This window comes from Felis catus, chromosome B2, assembly GCF_018350175.1.
Source record: "Felis catus isolate Fca126 chromosome B2, F.catus_Fca126_mat1.0, whole genome shotgun sequence".
NCBI lineage: Eukaryota > Metazoa > Chordata > Mammalia > Carnivora > Felidae > Felis > Felis catus.
In genome coordinates this window covers 96,979,443-96,994,598 of record NC_058372.1, presented here as the reverse complement: position 1 = coordinate 96,994,598, position 15,156 = coordinate 96,979,443, and the positions used below count along the sequence as shown (strand labels likewise).

Sequence of the window (15,156 nt, the reverse complement as noted above, 5' to 3'; positions counted from 1 at the left end):
TATTGGTGTCAGGAGTATAGGTGCTTTTAGTAACTGTTGTCAGCCTTGCCTTCTGCTGTCATCTTGAGAAATTGCCCAACCACAGTTCCTGTATTACTTCTTCCCACTTCTGAACCCTCAGCCGTGGTCAGACAGGATGCATGACTGCCTTTTACATGCACCACATTTAACACATAACATAATGCAAACTCTATGCATTTGTTCACATGAAGTCCCAGTCTGTAAAGCCCTTTCCAGGACCAGCTCAAGCCCTGCCTCTCTGAGAAGCCTTTCCTAACCCACCCACACTTTTGGAGATCCCCTTCTATCCAGAGCAACCATATTGTGCACATGGTTAGTGCACATGGTTAGTGTCAACATTTTAGTGTCTAGCCCGTGTCTGTCCCCTCCATAACTGGGTAGTGGACTTCTCAAGGGCAGAGACTTCCCTTCTGAATGGGAATGTCTAATGCCCAATGAAGAATCACTAAATGACTGAGCTCTTGAGACTTTCCTTGGCAGAATACATTATATTTGAGCAGGTCTCAAAACACTTTTTGACTCACAACAGATAATTGGATTTTTATCCCATGCCCTAGGCAATGACCTCAAAGGGACACAATGGGAGCGCTGGGTTCTGCACTTTGATATAGAAGGCATTCTGCCTTAAGGAAACCTGATGTGTGACAATCCAAACTTACAGAGTGTATAAATAATGCATATTTTTTTGGAGAGTAGGCAAGGAGTTGTAGGAAGGGGAGGGACAAGAGAATATCCATGATTACTTTCCTTACGAAATTTTGTTCCACCGTAGGGAAAGCAGTCGTCACAGGCTCCTTGAGGGCTTGATTTCTTCCTCTTTTGGTCTCCTCTGGGACTTCCTTCATCATGAATCTTCTCTCTCTCCAATTCCTTCTCCCTTATGCCATGAACAACTCCAATTTTCTTTAATTAAAAAGAAAGATGAAAAAATATATTTATCCTGAGATCCTTGATCTCTCACAGCTGTGATTATATCTTTCTCCTTCCCTTCTCTTCCAATTTTCAGAGTCTACATTCATTATCTTCACTTTCTCTATCTTTTCACTCCTTCTTTAAAAAAAAAGTTTATTTACTTATTTTGAGAGGGAGAGAGAGAGAGAGCGTGAGCAGGGGTGGGGCAGAGAGAGAGGGAGAGAGAGAATCCCAGGTAGGCTCCACGTTATCAGTGAGGAACGCACCACAGGGCTTGATCTCAGGAACTGTGAGATCATGACCTGAGCCAAAATCAAGAGTCAGATGCTTAACTGACTCAGCCACCCAGGTGGCTATGTTTTCACTCCTAAACCCACTCCAGCCTGGCATCATCTACTGACACTTCTCTTGCAAAGATCACTGAACTCATAACTGCCAAAGCAAATGGTCAATTTTCAGTACTATCTTTGTTTCATTCACAGAGTTGATCGTTCTTTTTCTCTCTCTTCCAGATTTTCTTCCAATTCTCCTAAAACTCTTTGTCAGTCTCTTTCTTGTAAGCCTTTCTTTTTATCTTATCTTTCCAGATGTTGCCATTACTCAGGATTCTGCCCTTGGCCTGCTTATCTTTTCCTTCGTATAATCTCTTTCCCCAATTGCATTTATCCCCAAGCTTGAACTGTTACCTATACAATAACAGTGAAATGTGGTTTTCCAGCCCAGCCCGCATTTCTCTCCCAAGACTGAGGTATTGTCTATTAACTTCTTCAAAGTCAACATGCCCAAATTCTACTCATGTTGTTTTAATGGCACCACCATCTCTTCAACACCCAAGTCAGAAACCTGGGTAACATCCTGACTTCTCTCTCTGCTTTCCTCCCACCCCTCATTCATTCAGGTCCTACTCCAGGAAGAGTAAACATCTTTTCTTTCAAATTCCTCACATAATATAGACTGGAGTTGCATTTTACTTGGCAAGGATTGGATCCCAAAGGTGATGAGCACAGTGACAATTGGGAGAGTTAAAATTAACCTGAAAAAATTTTGCTACAGTCTATGAAGGATTAAATGTTATAGGAATTTCCCTTCTATCATAAACTGCTAGAAAACCAGATAACCTATTTGAAACAACAGTGTCTAGACATTGGACAACAGGTTGTGCAAGATTGTAATCCCTGAGAGAAGGTAAAGAAAGAAGGAAAGATTTATCAGCACTATAGCTCATTGTCTGGAGGCAATTTCTAGGCTGTAGGGCAAGAAGAAGGAAACTAAACAGAGCCTGATGATCTTGCTGAGGTGAAAGACAGAGATCGGAGTTTGGGGGAATCTGAGGTGTAGAGTACCAGAGTAAAGGGAGGTGAACTCCAGAGAGCTACCCAGGAGCCCCTTTGAGTCTTTGGCCGAGTACTAATCTGAGCATATACAAGAGGAAACTCCCTAAGGCCTGGGAATAAACCACTCTAAAAACAGTAAGATAATCAAATGTTCAAAGTTCATGCAGGGCTAGGGGTGGTTTGTGTTTCCACCAGCCAGAACAGAGGCCTCCTGTTAGATAAAGTGCCTGCTTTTGTAGTGGGACTAACTTAGCTCTAGAATAATGGGCCTCTGTAGTGCAGTTCTTCCAGTGATGAATTCTTTCAGCTTTTCTGTCTGAAAACATTTTATTTTGTTTTGTTTTGTGAAAGATATTTTTGCTAAGTATAGAAATCTAGGCTGACAGGTTTTTGTCTTTGTTTTCCAGTACTTTAAAGTGATGTTCCACTGTATTACTGCCAATGAAAAATCTGTTCTCATTTTAATTCTTCCTCTCTATATAATGTGTATTTTTTTCCTTTCCTGCTTCTAAGATATTCTCTCTATCACTGAGTTTCAGCAATTTGATTATGATGTGCCTTGAAGTAGTTTTCTTCATGTTTCTAGTGCTTGGGGTTTTTTAAGTGCCTTGGACCTCAGTTTACAGTTTTCGTCAAATTTTGAAAAAGGTTCAGCTCTTACTTTTCTAAATATTTCTCAAAATGTTTTCCCCTTCTCATTCTGTGGAGGCTCAAATTATTATATATTAATCATTATATAACTAATATATAATGCAAATATATAATATATTCATATTATATAAATATGTGTATATTAATTATTACATATTAATATAATCTGTATATAAAGCTGCTTTAAGTTGTCCCACAGATCACTGATGCACTGTTCAACTTTATATTTCTTTTTTCTCTCTGTATTTCATTTTGAATATTTTCTTCAATCTCACTAATTTGCAATGTCTAATCTGCTATTAACCTCATCCGGCATATATTTTACCTCAGACACTGTAGCTTTAATCTCTACCTTTGGACTTAAAAAAATTTTTTTTTCAATGTTTATTTATTTTTGGGACAGAGAGAGACAGAGCATGAACGGGGGAGGGGCAGAGAGAGAGGGAGACACAGAATCGGAAACAGGCTCCAGGCTCTGAGCCATCAGCCCAGAGCCCGACGCGGGGCTCGAACTCACGGACCGCGAGATCGCGACCTGGCTGAAGTCAGACGCTTAACCGACTGCGCCACCCAGGCGCCCCACTACCTTTGGACTTTTAAAAATATCTTCTGTCAGTACACCTGGCAGTCCCAAGGATCTGCCTCTTGCTTCAACAGTATTTGGATGGAACAGATCCAGGGACACCTCTTCTACCAGCCTCTGACCACCCTCCAACATGTTTTCTAGTCCCAACTTTCAGAGCCATCTTCTCAGCCACCCTCTGCCTCTGAGATCAGCTAACACCCTATTTTGAGCTTAGCTCCTTATTACAGATCAACAATGAGCTGCCAGATTAATCAGAATTATTCCACTAAGTTGGAGACTGCCACCAATTGCCTGGTCAACATGCATCTGCGGGCCTCCTACACCTTCCTCTCTCTGGGCTTCTATTTCAACCGTGAGGATGTGGCTCTGGAGGGTGTGAGCCACTTCTACAAGTTGGCTGAGGAGAAGCGCAAGGGTGCTGAGCATCTCTTGAAGATGCAAAACCAGTGTGGTGGCCACACTCTCTCCCAGGATATGCAGAAGCCATCCCAAGATGAGTGGGGTAAAACTCAGGATGCCCTGGAAGCTGCCCTATTTCTGGAGAAGAACCTGAACCAGGCCCTTTTGAATCTGCATGCCTTGGGTTCTGCCCATGCAGACATGCATCTCTGTGACTTCCTGGAGAACCACTTCCTAGATGAGGAGGTGCAGCTCATCGAGAAGATGCTCAACCTTCTGACTAACCTCCGCAGGCTGGCTGGCTCCCAGGCTGGGCTGGGTGAGTATCTCTTCGAAAGGCTCACCCTCAACCACAACGAGGAGTCTCTGGAGCCCAGCAGCCTTTGAGGGGCCCCTTTGGCATCCCTCTGGCTCCAGGCTTATGCCTGAGCCTCTCCCTACAACACCGGGCAGCTTTTTAACCATCCTGGAGCCCTCTCCTAAGCTGTGGCTGTGGACCAAATGGAAACAACAAAGCTTTTTGCAGCAGCTGGTGAAAAAAAATTTAAAAAATATCCTCCATGTCTCTACTTGACTTTTTGAACATACACTGCCGGAGTCCAGCTCCAGCAGGTCCAGGGGTTCCCGAAGGAAGAACAGCATCGGCAAAAGAGTGAATATAAAACAAAACTAAAATAAAAAACAAAAATAAAAATGGACACAGACAACAGCAGTGTGTTGAACTGGCCGCTTCATTGTGGTAAACGTGCCATTATATTTGTTAGCACTTTCCTTGTAGCATATGTCATCTATGTTTTCTAGCATTACCTAATTTTAAAAATGTTCCTAAGTGTAATCACCCTTTAAGGAATAACATGGTTATTTTCTCATAATGTTCCCTCCTGCCCTTTGCTTATTGATTAATTTCTTACATTATTTTCATTATGTATCTACACTTACCTATAATCTATAGAGTGTTTGCTTTGCTGTTTTCATGAAAAGGTCATCTATCTCTCAGCACCTCAAATGGAACAGTTACAGGGACATGACCTCTTAGTTGTTTCCCCGAACCATTTGTGGTTTGAGGAACAAAAGTGTTCGCCTTGATCCGAGGTGCCAGGAGGGGGCCAAGAGGGCCTTAGGAACCCACGCCTTGTACATTCTCAGAGAGACGATGCACCTAGGAACTAATGAACCATTCTGTACTTTAACCGACTAGGTTCAATCATCATCTGGAATGCCTCCTGGGGGCCAAGTGGGCCTAGGGGTTGGAGTAACTTGTGCCCATAGATACACTCCTTAGTTGCCAGAGTGGGGCTTTCAAATGCATGTGTCCCTCCTGGGCTTGCAAATGTATGAGGCTATCCTTCCTTCAAATAGAGGAGTCTCCATAGGGGATGGCAAGGGTCAAATGTAGGGCCGCACAATTTCCTTGCGGAACCTATTTCTTTTCTAATGGTTTGTTTCCCAGGGGTCCTGTCGAGGACAGTTCCCCAACAGACAATTCCCCAGGTACTTTTATTAAGGCCAAATTACATAAAAGCGGGAGGACAAGAAGCTTCACTGTCAGTGGGCCGCCTTGCAGTCCCAGTCCGTTCACAGCATCCGTCCTTGACATCAGGCTGGGATAGCTCGGCTTCCAGCAATACACAAAATATTTTAATACTGTCTGCTAATTCCAACGTGTATACCAGGTCTGGATTGGCTTCAATTAATTGTTGTCTCTGCAAAATGGTGCATATTTTCTTGCTTTCTTTGTTTACCTAGTAATCTTGATTGGATGGCAGACATTGTCAACTTTACCTTGTTGAGTGATGGATATTTTTGAATTTTTGTAAATATTCTTCAACATTGTTCTGAAATGCACTCAAGTTACTTGGAAGTCATTTGATCCTTTTGGGCCTTGCATTTAAGAGGTTATAGAATAAACTAGAATAGCATTTAGTTCAAGGGTGATAATCATTCCCCATTGTTGAGGCTATACTCTTCTGAGGATTCTACAAATGCTGCGTGAATGATGAGGTTTTCTAGACTGGCTGGTGGGAACACCGCTGTTAGCCCTATGCAAGCATCAGGTATTATTCTCTGTGATCTTTCACATAGTTCTTTCTCGAGCCTCAGGTGATAATTTCACATGCTTGTGCTGATAAATACTCTTGAATATTTGAAGGTGATTTTCTGCAAATCTCTGGAGTTCTCTCTGCACAGCTCTCTCTTTTCTGGCACTTTGTACTATGAACTTTAATCGCTTGGTCTCCCCGGGCTCTTAGCTCCATGTCCTCAATTCAAGGAGTCCAAAAAGATCCACCTGAGTTCTACACTTCTTTTCTGTGCCCTGGAAACTTTCAAGGCAGAAAGCTGGGGAAATCATGGGAATTGTTTCATTTGTTTCCTATCTTTTAGGGATTACTGTCCTTCATTGCCTGATGACCATTGTTTCATACATTTAATCTGATTCATTGTTCTTGCATCAGGTAGGATGGTAAATGCAATCATTGTTACTCCGTGATGGTTGAAAGCAGAAGTCCTAAAGGCTCCTCTAGATCTGCCCTAAAAAACTTAAAAGAAAGCACTGAAAGAATCAAACTCAAATAACTTAGTTGCATGTCAGGATGAAGTTCAAACTCTTTAAGAATATAACAAAGCCCAGTGTCTAACAATGTAAAATTCACAATGTCTGGCATCTAATAAAAATTAACTATGTATACAAAGAACCAGGAAAATATGACCCACACCCAGGAGAAAAATCAACCAATAGAGACAGATCCAGAAATGACAGAGGTAATAGAGTTAGTGGACAAAGAATTAAAATTGTATAAGTATATTTGAGGATGTAGAGGAAAACATGAGCATGATGAGGAGAGACATGAAAGATACATATTTTAGAGAGAATCAGAGACTTGGATTCTAGGATTGATGCTTCCACAGGCTGGCTGTATGACCCTAGAGAATAACTCTACCCTCTCTGGGCTAATGACATCTCTAAGACTCTCTTCCTCTCCATCTCTTTCTCATCCCATAAACTCTACATCCTAAATGTCTACCTGTCTCCATCTCCACTTCCTAATCATCTCTCCCCCAGACTATGGCAAACCTTTCATCCCAACTACCACCACACCCAATCCTTTTCTCCCACAACATAGCCAGAGAGATTTTTCTAACATGAAAAATAAACCATGCCTGTTTTCTGGCCTTTCAGTGCCCTTAGGATAAAGTTCACAGTTCATATTGCAGACTCAAGGCCCCTCTTGGTCTGGTTCCTCCCTGCTTGCTCTCTTGAGCCTTTGGGGAAACCATTCTTGCCTTTCCCTCCTGGCTTCACTCCTACTCTTTCATCCTGGGGCTTCCTGTCTGGAATATTTCTCCCAATGATGTTTCATTCAGTTCATGCCTGATTCTTCATTAAATTCGCAGCTTAAATGCCACTTCCTGAAGGCCCTCCCATAACTCAGGTGCTGCTCCTGCTATGTGCTCTCATATTTCTTTGCTTCCATAATCACAGCATTTATCTCACTTATCTCACCATATTATTATAATATTATTATATTATATTATATTATATTATATTATATTATATTATATTATATTATTATAATTGCTTAATTTTCTCTCCCCATCCCAACCTCTGTGCCTGGTCTCCATGGTATCCTAGCACCTAACCCAGGGTTTGGTTCTAAAATAAGTGAATATTTATCCTCTATAACGTCCTGTAGTTCTGCTCCTTGTGTCCCCGTTCTAGGCCATGCCCCTGTAACCCTGGATTCCTGACCTAGCCTCAGATCAGCCCCCCTGCCCAAGGGTCTCCTTCGTTTAATCCGCCCTGCTCACAGCAGCAAGAACCATCGTCCTCAAGCATCATTTTGATCATATCACTCCCCTTCTTAGAAGCCTACAATAGCTCCAATTGCCTCTTGAATTAAATTAAAACTCCTAATCATGGGTCTCAAGGGTCTCTACCAATTAGCTGCCTCCCCTCCCCCACACCTAGCTGCTGTCATCTTTTCACAGGCCCTCCGCATGGCTTCCCCTGCTGCCCTGCAAATCTGCTATGGGCCCACCTCCTCCCTAAGCTAGCCCTATGGCACTCTCTCCTCCTTTCTGAGCTTTCTCTCGTTCATTCTGCATCTCATATCCTTTCCTGCACTTAAAAAATATGGCTCAATAATCATTTCCTTCATGACTGTTTCCTAAATCAACTCCATGTGGCTTTGCCCTTTCTAGCATAACCTGTTTTCAGGTATGTAGAGTATTCGTGCTTATATGTATGCCTTATGGCTTCTGCTAACTTATTTTTGGTACTGTCTTCCCTATTAGGGTTCAGCAACTCGAAGGACAGGGACAATGTCTTTTTGTCCCTTGTAACTCCCTGTGATCCTCAGGCAGGTTCGGTGTGTGAAGTCCTCGATTACCTTTGCAACAGATATGATGGGGAGGGGGGAGACTGGAAAGTGGGAATTCTTAAAGGAAACCAGTTTCTCCTCAGGTTTGCCAGACCAGACTCTAGTCAGTCTGACGGGTGCAGCCCCAGCTAAGCAGCAGATAGTTTGTGCCCAACACCCCCACCGTGGGGGGATCTTAGTGTGGTAGTGAGAAAGAGAGACAAAAACAAACTTTTCTGAGTGCCTGCCCAGTGCCAAACACTGTGCTGGGAGCTTTATATATATTATTTCATGCCTCCCTCCGAACACCCTGACAAATTAGGGATGATTATTCCTGACTTACAAGTACATTAGGAGTCAGAGAGGTGGGTTTAATCTGCCTGGTCACAGATTCAGGTCTTCCTGATCCAAAACACATGCTCCTGTTTTCATACCAAGGAAGACGTATTTCTGAATGAGTGGACTTTCTGGCAGGGTGCCCCAAATCTAAACCATAATTAGAACACACACTGACGGGGCACCTGGGCGGCTCAGTTGGTTAAGCTTCCAACTTCAGCTCAGGTCATGATCTCCCAGTTCATGGGTTCAAGCCCCGCATCTGGGTCTGTGCTGACAGCGCAGAGCCTGGAGCCTGCTTCAGATTCTGTGTCTCCCTCTCTCTGCCCCTCCTCCATTCGTGCTCTGTCTCTGTCTCTCTCAAAAACGAATAAACACTATTTTTTTTTTAAATATATAACTTATATACAATATCAGAGTGTTCACAGACATGCCTTACTTCTAGCCATAGGTTTATGTAGACCTCAGGCCTGCAGAGAGAACTACATGTTCTCCTCATGCCTTTCCTATTTTCCAGACTCCGGAACCTATTAAAGGTAAATATGTGAGGACCCTGTGTCAATATTATTTATGTACATGTTTCAAATGATGTTCTCTATAAGTTTTGAGTTAAAGATCCAAAGCCTAGCTTCAACATGGAGACCTCTGAGAAAACCTAGGGATTGAAAAGAAGTTGCAGAAGGGGCTTTTGTGAAAATAAATTTCATGTCCCTTCGCAAGGTGGGTTGTGCCTGTATTAATCTGTGGTCCCTACTGTTAGGTTTTAATCACACCTTTATTTCCAGACGGGCTTTCGTCATGATTGTAGACAACACTATTATTCCATTTCAGCTTAATTTTTTGGAGCTCATGCCAGGGTCTGCTCTATTTACAAGGGGAAGCTCCTTTCAAACAGTAAACTCATTTTCCTGGGAAACTCTTTCCTTTGTAGTTGAGGAGAAAGGAAAAAGGGAAAAACTGGAGGCTCTGGGGAGGATGTTTGAGGCTGAAGAGTGACATCTCTCGGTGGTGAGATGGAAGGGACTTCTAATTAGGCCGCTTTTTACTGGGACGTGTAGGAAATCGAGTGCCCATAGCTTCAGAGTGTCCACGAGCCCCTTAAAGTCGTATGCGAAATTTGGGGTGTAAAGTGTGTATTTTTCTGAAAAAGTGGTGCAGGCTTTCATCAGGACCTCAAAGCGTTCTTTGCTTATGGAAGTGAAGGTCTCCTGGGTTGGGCCTGTAGTTCCTGTGTTTGAGGTCAAAAGATTACCTTCAGCAGAACCACAGCGGGGTGGTTGTTGGAAAGTCAGATTCTGGGGCCCCCACCCCCAGTCTTCTGAATTACAATCTCTAGGGGTATGACCTGATCACTGAATCTTTAACCACTTTCCCGGGTGATTTGGTTAAATTTCTGAATTTGCTAGGAGGTTTCAAATGTTTAATATCATTTTTTAGAATAAGGCTAGCAATTACAGTGTAGGAAGTGCTTACATTTCCCCAAATAGGCCTGGGTTCGAATCCCAGCTCAGCTACTTACTGAATGTGTAACCTGGCAAGTTACGAATCTCTCTGAAACTTAGTTCCCTACCTATAAATATGGGGCTAATTTATCTGTTTTGAGATAATATTGCTTAATACGTAGTAAGAATCCAAAAAGTATTCCTTATTGTTTATAGCTTCTCTTAAACATTGAGTATTCCCTCAAACTCTCTAGGTCTAATGTGTATTTTTTATGCTTTACAAGACTTTTTTCATAAAGATATTGTCAAGAAACAAAACAAAACAGGTTAATCATTTTCTACTGTGTATAGCCATGTATAAAGGGGTTTTGTTATACCTGCAAATATTCCTGAACTGTAAACTATAAGCTGAAATTTTCTTTGCCTCAACTTAACAAATTAGCAATATTTATATTTTGCAAGCTCTACCACACTGCAACTCTTTCTGTAGACTTAGTGATTTTAGCAAATGCAAAGCATAAATATCAGAATTTACCAACAAGGGCAAAGTCTTCCAAGCTTAATAGTTACATTATTGAGAATGTTTGGTTTAATTGAGAATCTACTCACTAGTACATCTCCAGAAGCAAACAGCAAAAAGGAGAAAAGAAGAAATTCCTGTTGTACAGCCAGTTCTATAATCTTGTTTGGTAAGATCACCTCCCCAGCCCTCCACCCGCCCCCCCCCCACTCCCAGCCACACCCCACCCCCTACACCCCCAGCAAACATTGGATTGTTTCACGCAAATTCTTTCCCTCCGGTGATTTTGTAGCTCTGTTGTATTACAGCTGTCTCTCTTTTATCATTTGAAAATAATTGACACAAATACCCATTTTTACATACCAAGGAACATTTATCCTTGCTCACGATGTAAGCAGAAAATTTAAAGGAAATATACTGTCTAAACAAAACCAAAAACTCTTCTAATTCATTTCCACAAAGAGTAACCAAAGTTCTCCTTTGATGAACTAAAGAATCTAAGAATTTGTCTCTGGTAGCTTTTTTTTGAGGCTAGACATTTATTTCAGTCACTGGTGGAAGATGACTCGTTTATCTGGAGCATAAGAAATTGTGCCTCTGCAGAGAATTGCTTACCCAAGAGGTGGACTACAGTGGTCTGCTTACCTTAAATTTACCATTTTAGTAATCTTAAATCAGAATCTTCTTGTGGAGGACAGGCTTAGGTTTTGTATTCCTTGATTGCCATCTGCTGGTGGTCCTCCATACTAGAAAATAAAAATTCTCAGAAAGATCGCCACAACCTGGTTGTTGCTTCCTTTGAGCAGTTCTTGCCACCTCAGAGAGAACATTTTTAACGTCCCATGATGACCCTGATGACACCAGAGAGTCATGCCAAAGTTCTGGAAAACATGTCTCTCAGAAACAGACCTTGTGTAGTTGTTTCCTGGGAAGATGGTTGCACAGCTTACTAGGCATGCTGCAGGGCTCATTATTATTATTATTATTATTTTTTTGAAACATGCTTGGGAGGCCTGGGGAGCTCAGTCAGTTGCGTATATAGGACTCTTGATTTCTGCTCAGGTCATGATATCATGGTTTGTGAGTTCGAACCCCGCATCATTGACAGTGCAGAGCCTGCTTGGGATTCTCTTTCTCCCTCTCTCTGTCCCCTCCCCCTCCTCGCTCTCCCTCTAAATAAATAAATAAATAAATAAATAAACATTAAAAAAAAACCCATACACTTTAGTATTGGGGCTCACAGTAAATTGAATGGAGAGGACAGAAATTTCCCATATATCCCCTGCATCCACATGTGCACAGCCTCTCCCACTATAAACATCTGGCACCACAGTGGTACATTTGTTACAACTGATGAACCTACACTGACATGTCATTTTCACCTAGAGTCCACAGTTTGCACTAAGTTTCACTCTTGGTGAACTTTGGTGTTGAATATCCTATGGATTTTTGACAAGTGGATAAGGATATGTCTCCACTATTATAGTATCCCACAGAATAGTTTCACGGCTCTAAAAATCCTCTGTGCTCTGCCTGTTCATCCCTCCCTAACCCCTGGCAACCACTGATCTTTTATCGGTCTTCATAGTTTTGCCTTTTCCAGAATGTCATGTATTTGGAAGAATATAGTACATACGTAGCCTTTTCAGATTGACTTCTTGCACTTAGTAATATGCATCTAAGTTTCTTTTCATGGCTTCATGGCTTCATAGCTCATTTCCTTTCAGCATTAAATAATATCCCGTTGTGTGGATGTAGCACAATTTATCTATTCACCTACTGAAAGACATCTTGGTTGCTTCCAAGCTTTGACACTTGTGAATAAAGCTGCTTTAGGCATTCTTGTACAGATTTTTGTGTGCAGATATGTTTTCAATTTATTTGCGTAAATACCAAGGAGTGCAATTGCTGGATGGTATGGTAAAAGTTGCTCGTTTTTAAAAGGACCAAGGGGGCAGAACTGGCTATGAACATCTGTGACAAGAATGCTCTGGGCCCATGGTGGGCTTCATGTGTTCAGGAATCCTGCCAAAATCATATGCAAGCTGTTGGGTAATGTGTATTTTCTGGGGAGATGGTTCACTGCTTTCATCAGGTGCTCAAAAATGGCTGTGGCTCAAGAAATGCAGCTCCCTGGAAACTGAAAGGCGTCTAGGTGAGGGGTGCCTGGGTGGCTCAGTCACTTGAGCGTCCAACTTTTGATTTTGGCTCATGTCATGATCCCAGGACCATGGGATTGAGCCTCGCATTGGACTCTGTGCTGAGTGTGGAGCCTGCTTAAGATTCTCTCCCTGTCCCTCTCGTCCCCTCTCCCTAGCTAGCACACTCTCACTCTCTCTAAAATAAAAAATAAATAAATAAATAAATAAATAAATAATAAAGAGTTGAGTTTAGTTGAGTTGAAATTAGAAAATAAGTTGAAATTAGAAATTAGAAAATAATAAGGAACTGGCATTCCTTGAGAACATGTGCCTGATACTCTTAGACAGCTCTCATTAAAAAACAAAGCAAACACAACAAAACAAAACAAAACAAAAACAAACCATAATGCTAAAAACAAGAGCTGGGGTGTATTGAGAATCCACCAAGTTAAATAGTTTATCTTTGTTACTCTATTTCTAAACTTACAATGACCCCATGCTTACAATTTATTTCCATTTTATAAAACTGACCGGGAGGGCACCTCGGTGGCTCAGCTGATTGAGTGTCCAACTTCAGCTCAGGTCATGATCTTGAAGTTTGTGAGTTTGAGCCCCACATGGGGCTCTCTGCTGTCAGTAAGTCTGCTTCAGATCCTCTGTCCCCCTTTCTCCCTGCCCCTTCCTTGCTCTCTCTTTCTCTTGCTCTCAAAAATAAATAAACTTAAAAACACTGACCAGGGATCAGAAATACTGTATTGCCTATGTTTGTACAGCTAAACATGGGGCTGAAACTCAAACACATACCAGTTTAGACTCCATTCTCCAATAATAAGGACAATTAAAAAGAAATTTCTGCCTCCAGTGTTTTCCACAAGGGAAGACAGAGCCGCACACCATCTGTGGTGAGGAATGGAGACCCCCAAAGAGGAAGAAGAGAAATGTCTGAGCTAAGTCTCAAAGGGCAATAAAGACCTGGCTAGGCAGAGAAGCAGGGGGCAGAGGCAGAATTCCAAGAAGGAAACAGCCCGTTCCATGACATAGAACATGAGAAAGAGGCTGAGTGAAAGTTCCAGAGCTGGTGCTATGATGCTCAGAAAGAACAAATCCTTGCCAGCTCTTGGGGCAATAGGACAAAGACTAATAATCTCTGGTACTAAAAAGAAGAAATTTCAAAAGTGAATTTAAATGAGATAAACTGGACTTCATCAGAGTTATAAACGTTTGTGCTTCAAAGGATACCATCAAAAAGTGAAGTGACAGCCCACAGAATGGAAGAAAATACTTTTAACTCCCATATCTGATATGGGACTTTCACCAGAGTATATAAAGAACTTTCACAACTCAACAATAAAAAGACAACCCAATTTTTAAAAGGGCAAAGGTTTTTTTTTTTTTGAATGATTTATTTATTTATTTATTTATTTTTTAAATGTTTATTTATTATTATTATTATTTTTTAATATATGAAATTTATTGTCAAATTGGTTTCCATACAACACCCAGTGCTCATCCCAAAAGAAAAGGGCAAAGGTTTTGGATAGACACATCTCTAAAGAGCACATACAAATGGCCAATAAACATGACAAGATGGTCAACACCATTAGTCATTAGGGACCTGCAAGTCAAAATTACAATTCAATATCACCTGAAGCCCACTAGAATGGCTAAAATTAAAATACGAAAGACAGACAACAACAAATGTTGATGAGGATGTGAAGACATTGTGACCCTCATACATTGCTGCTGGGAGTGTAAATGGTGCAGCCACTTTAGAAAACAGTTTGGCCGTTCCTCAAAATGTTAAACCTAGTTACTAGATGACCTAACAGTTCAACTCCTAGGTACATACTTGAGAGTACTGAAAGCATACATCCACACAAAAAACCCGTCCACGAGTGCTCAGAGCAGCATTATTTTTTTTTAATTGTTTTTCAACGTTTATTTATTTTTGAGACAGAGAGAGACAGAGCATGAACAGGGGAGGGGCAGAGAGAGAGGGAGACACAGAATCTGAAACAGGCTCCAGGCTCCGAGCCATCAGCCCAGAGCCCGACGCGGGGCTCGAACTCACAGGCCATGAGATCATGACCTGAGCCGAAGACGGACGCCCAACTGACCAAGCCACCCAGGCGCCCCATCGGAGCCGCATTATTTAGTTCAACAGTAGAAACAACCCAAATGTCTGTCAACCAATGATTGGATAAACAGAATGTGAAATGGCCATATTCTGGAACATTATTCAGCCATAAAAGGGAATGAAGTATCTATGCGTGCTACAACATGGATGAACCTTGTAAACATTGTACACACTGAAAGAAGCCAGTCACAAAGGACTGCATTACATAATCGTATTTATATGAAATATCCAGAATAGGCAAATTCACTGAGACAGAAAGCAGGTTAGTAGTTGGACAGGCGAGGGGGAGATGAGGGAGAAAAGCAGTGGCTGCTGGTGG

The 15,156-nt window shown here is 41.8% G+C and overlaps 1 protein-coding gene across 1 annotated transcript; it reads left to right on the top strand.

Moving 5' to 3' along the window:
* Positions 1 to 3,454: 3,454 nt before the first annotated feature.
* On the top strand, positions 3,455 to 5,057 carry LOC101097896 (ferritin light chain-like). The gene has a single exon (XM_045058635.1). It carries the CDS (start codon positions 3,739 to 3,741, stop codon positions 4,288 to 4,290), a length of 552 nt encoding a protein of 183 aa, XP_044914570.1. The 5' UTR covers positions 3,455 to 3,738; the 3' UTR covers positions 4,291 to 5,057.
* Positions 5,058 to 15,156: the final 10,099 nt, after the last annotated feature.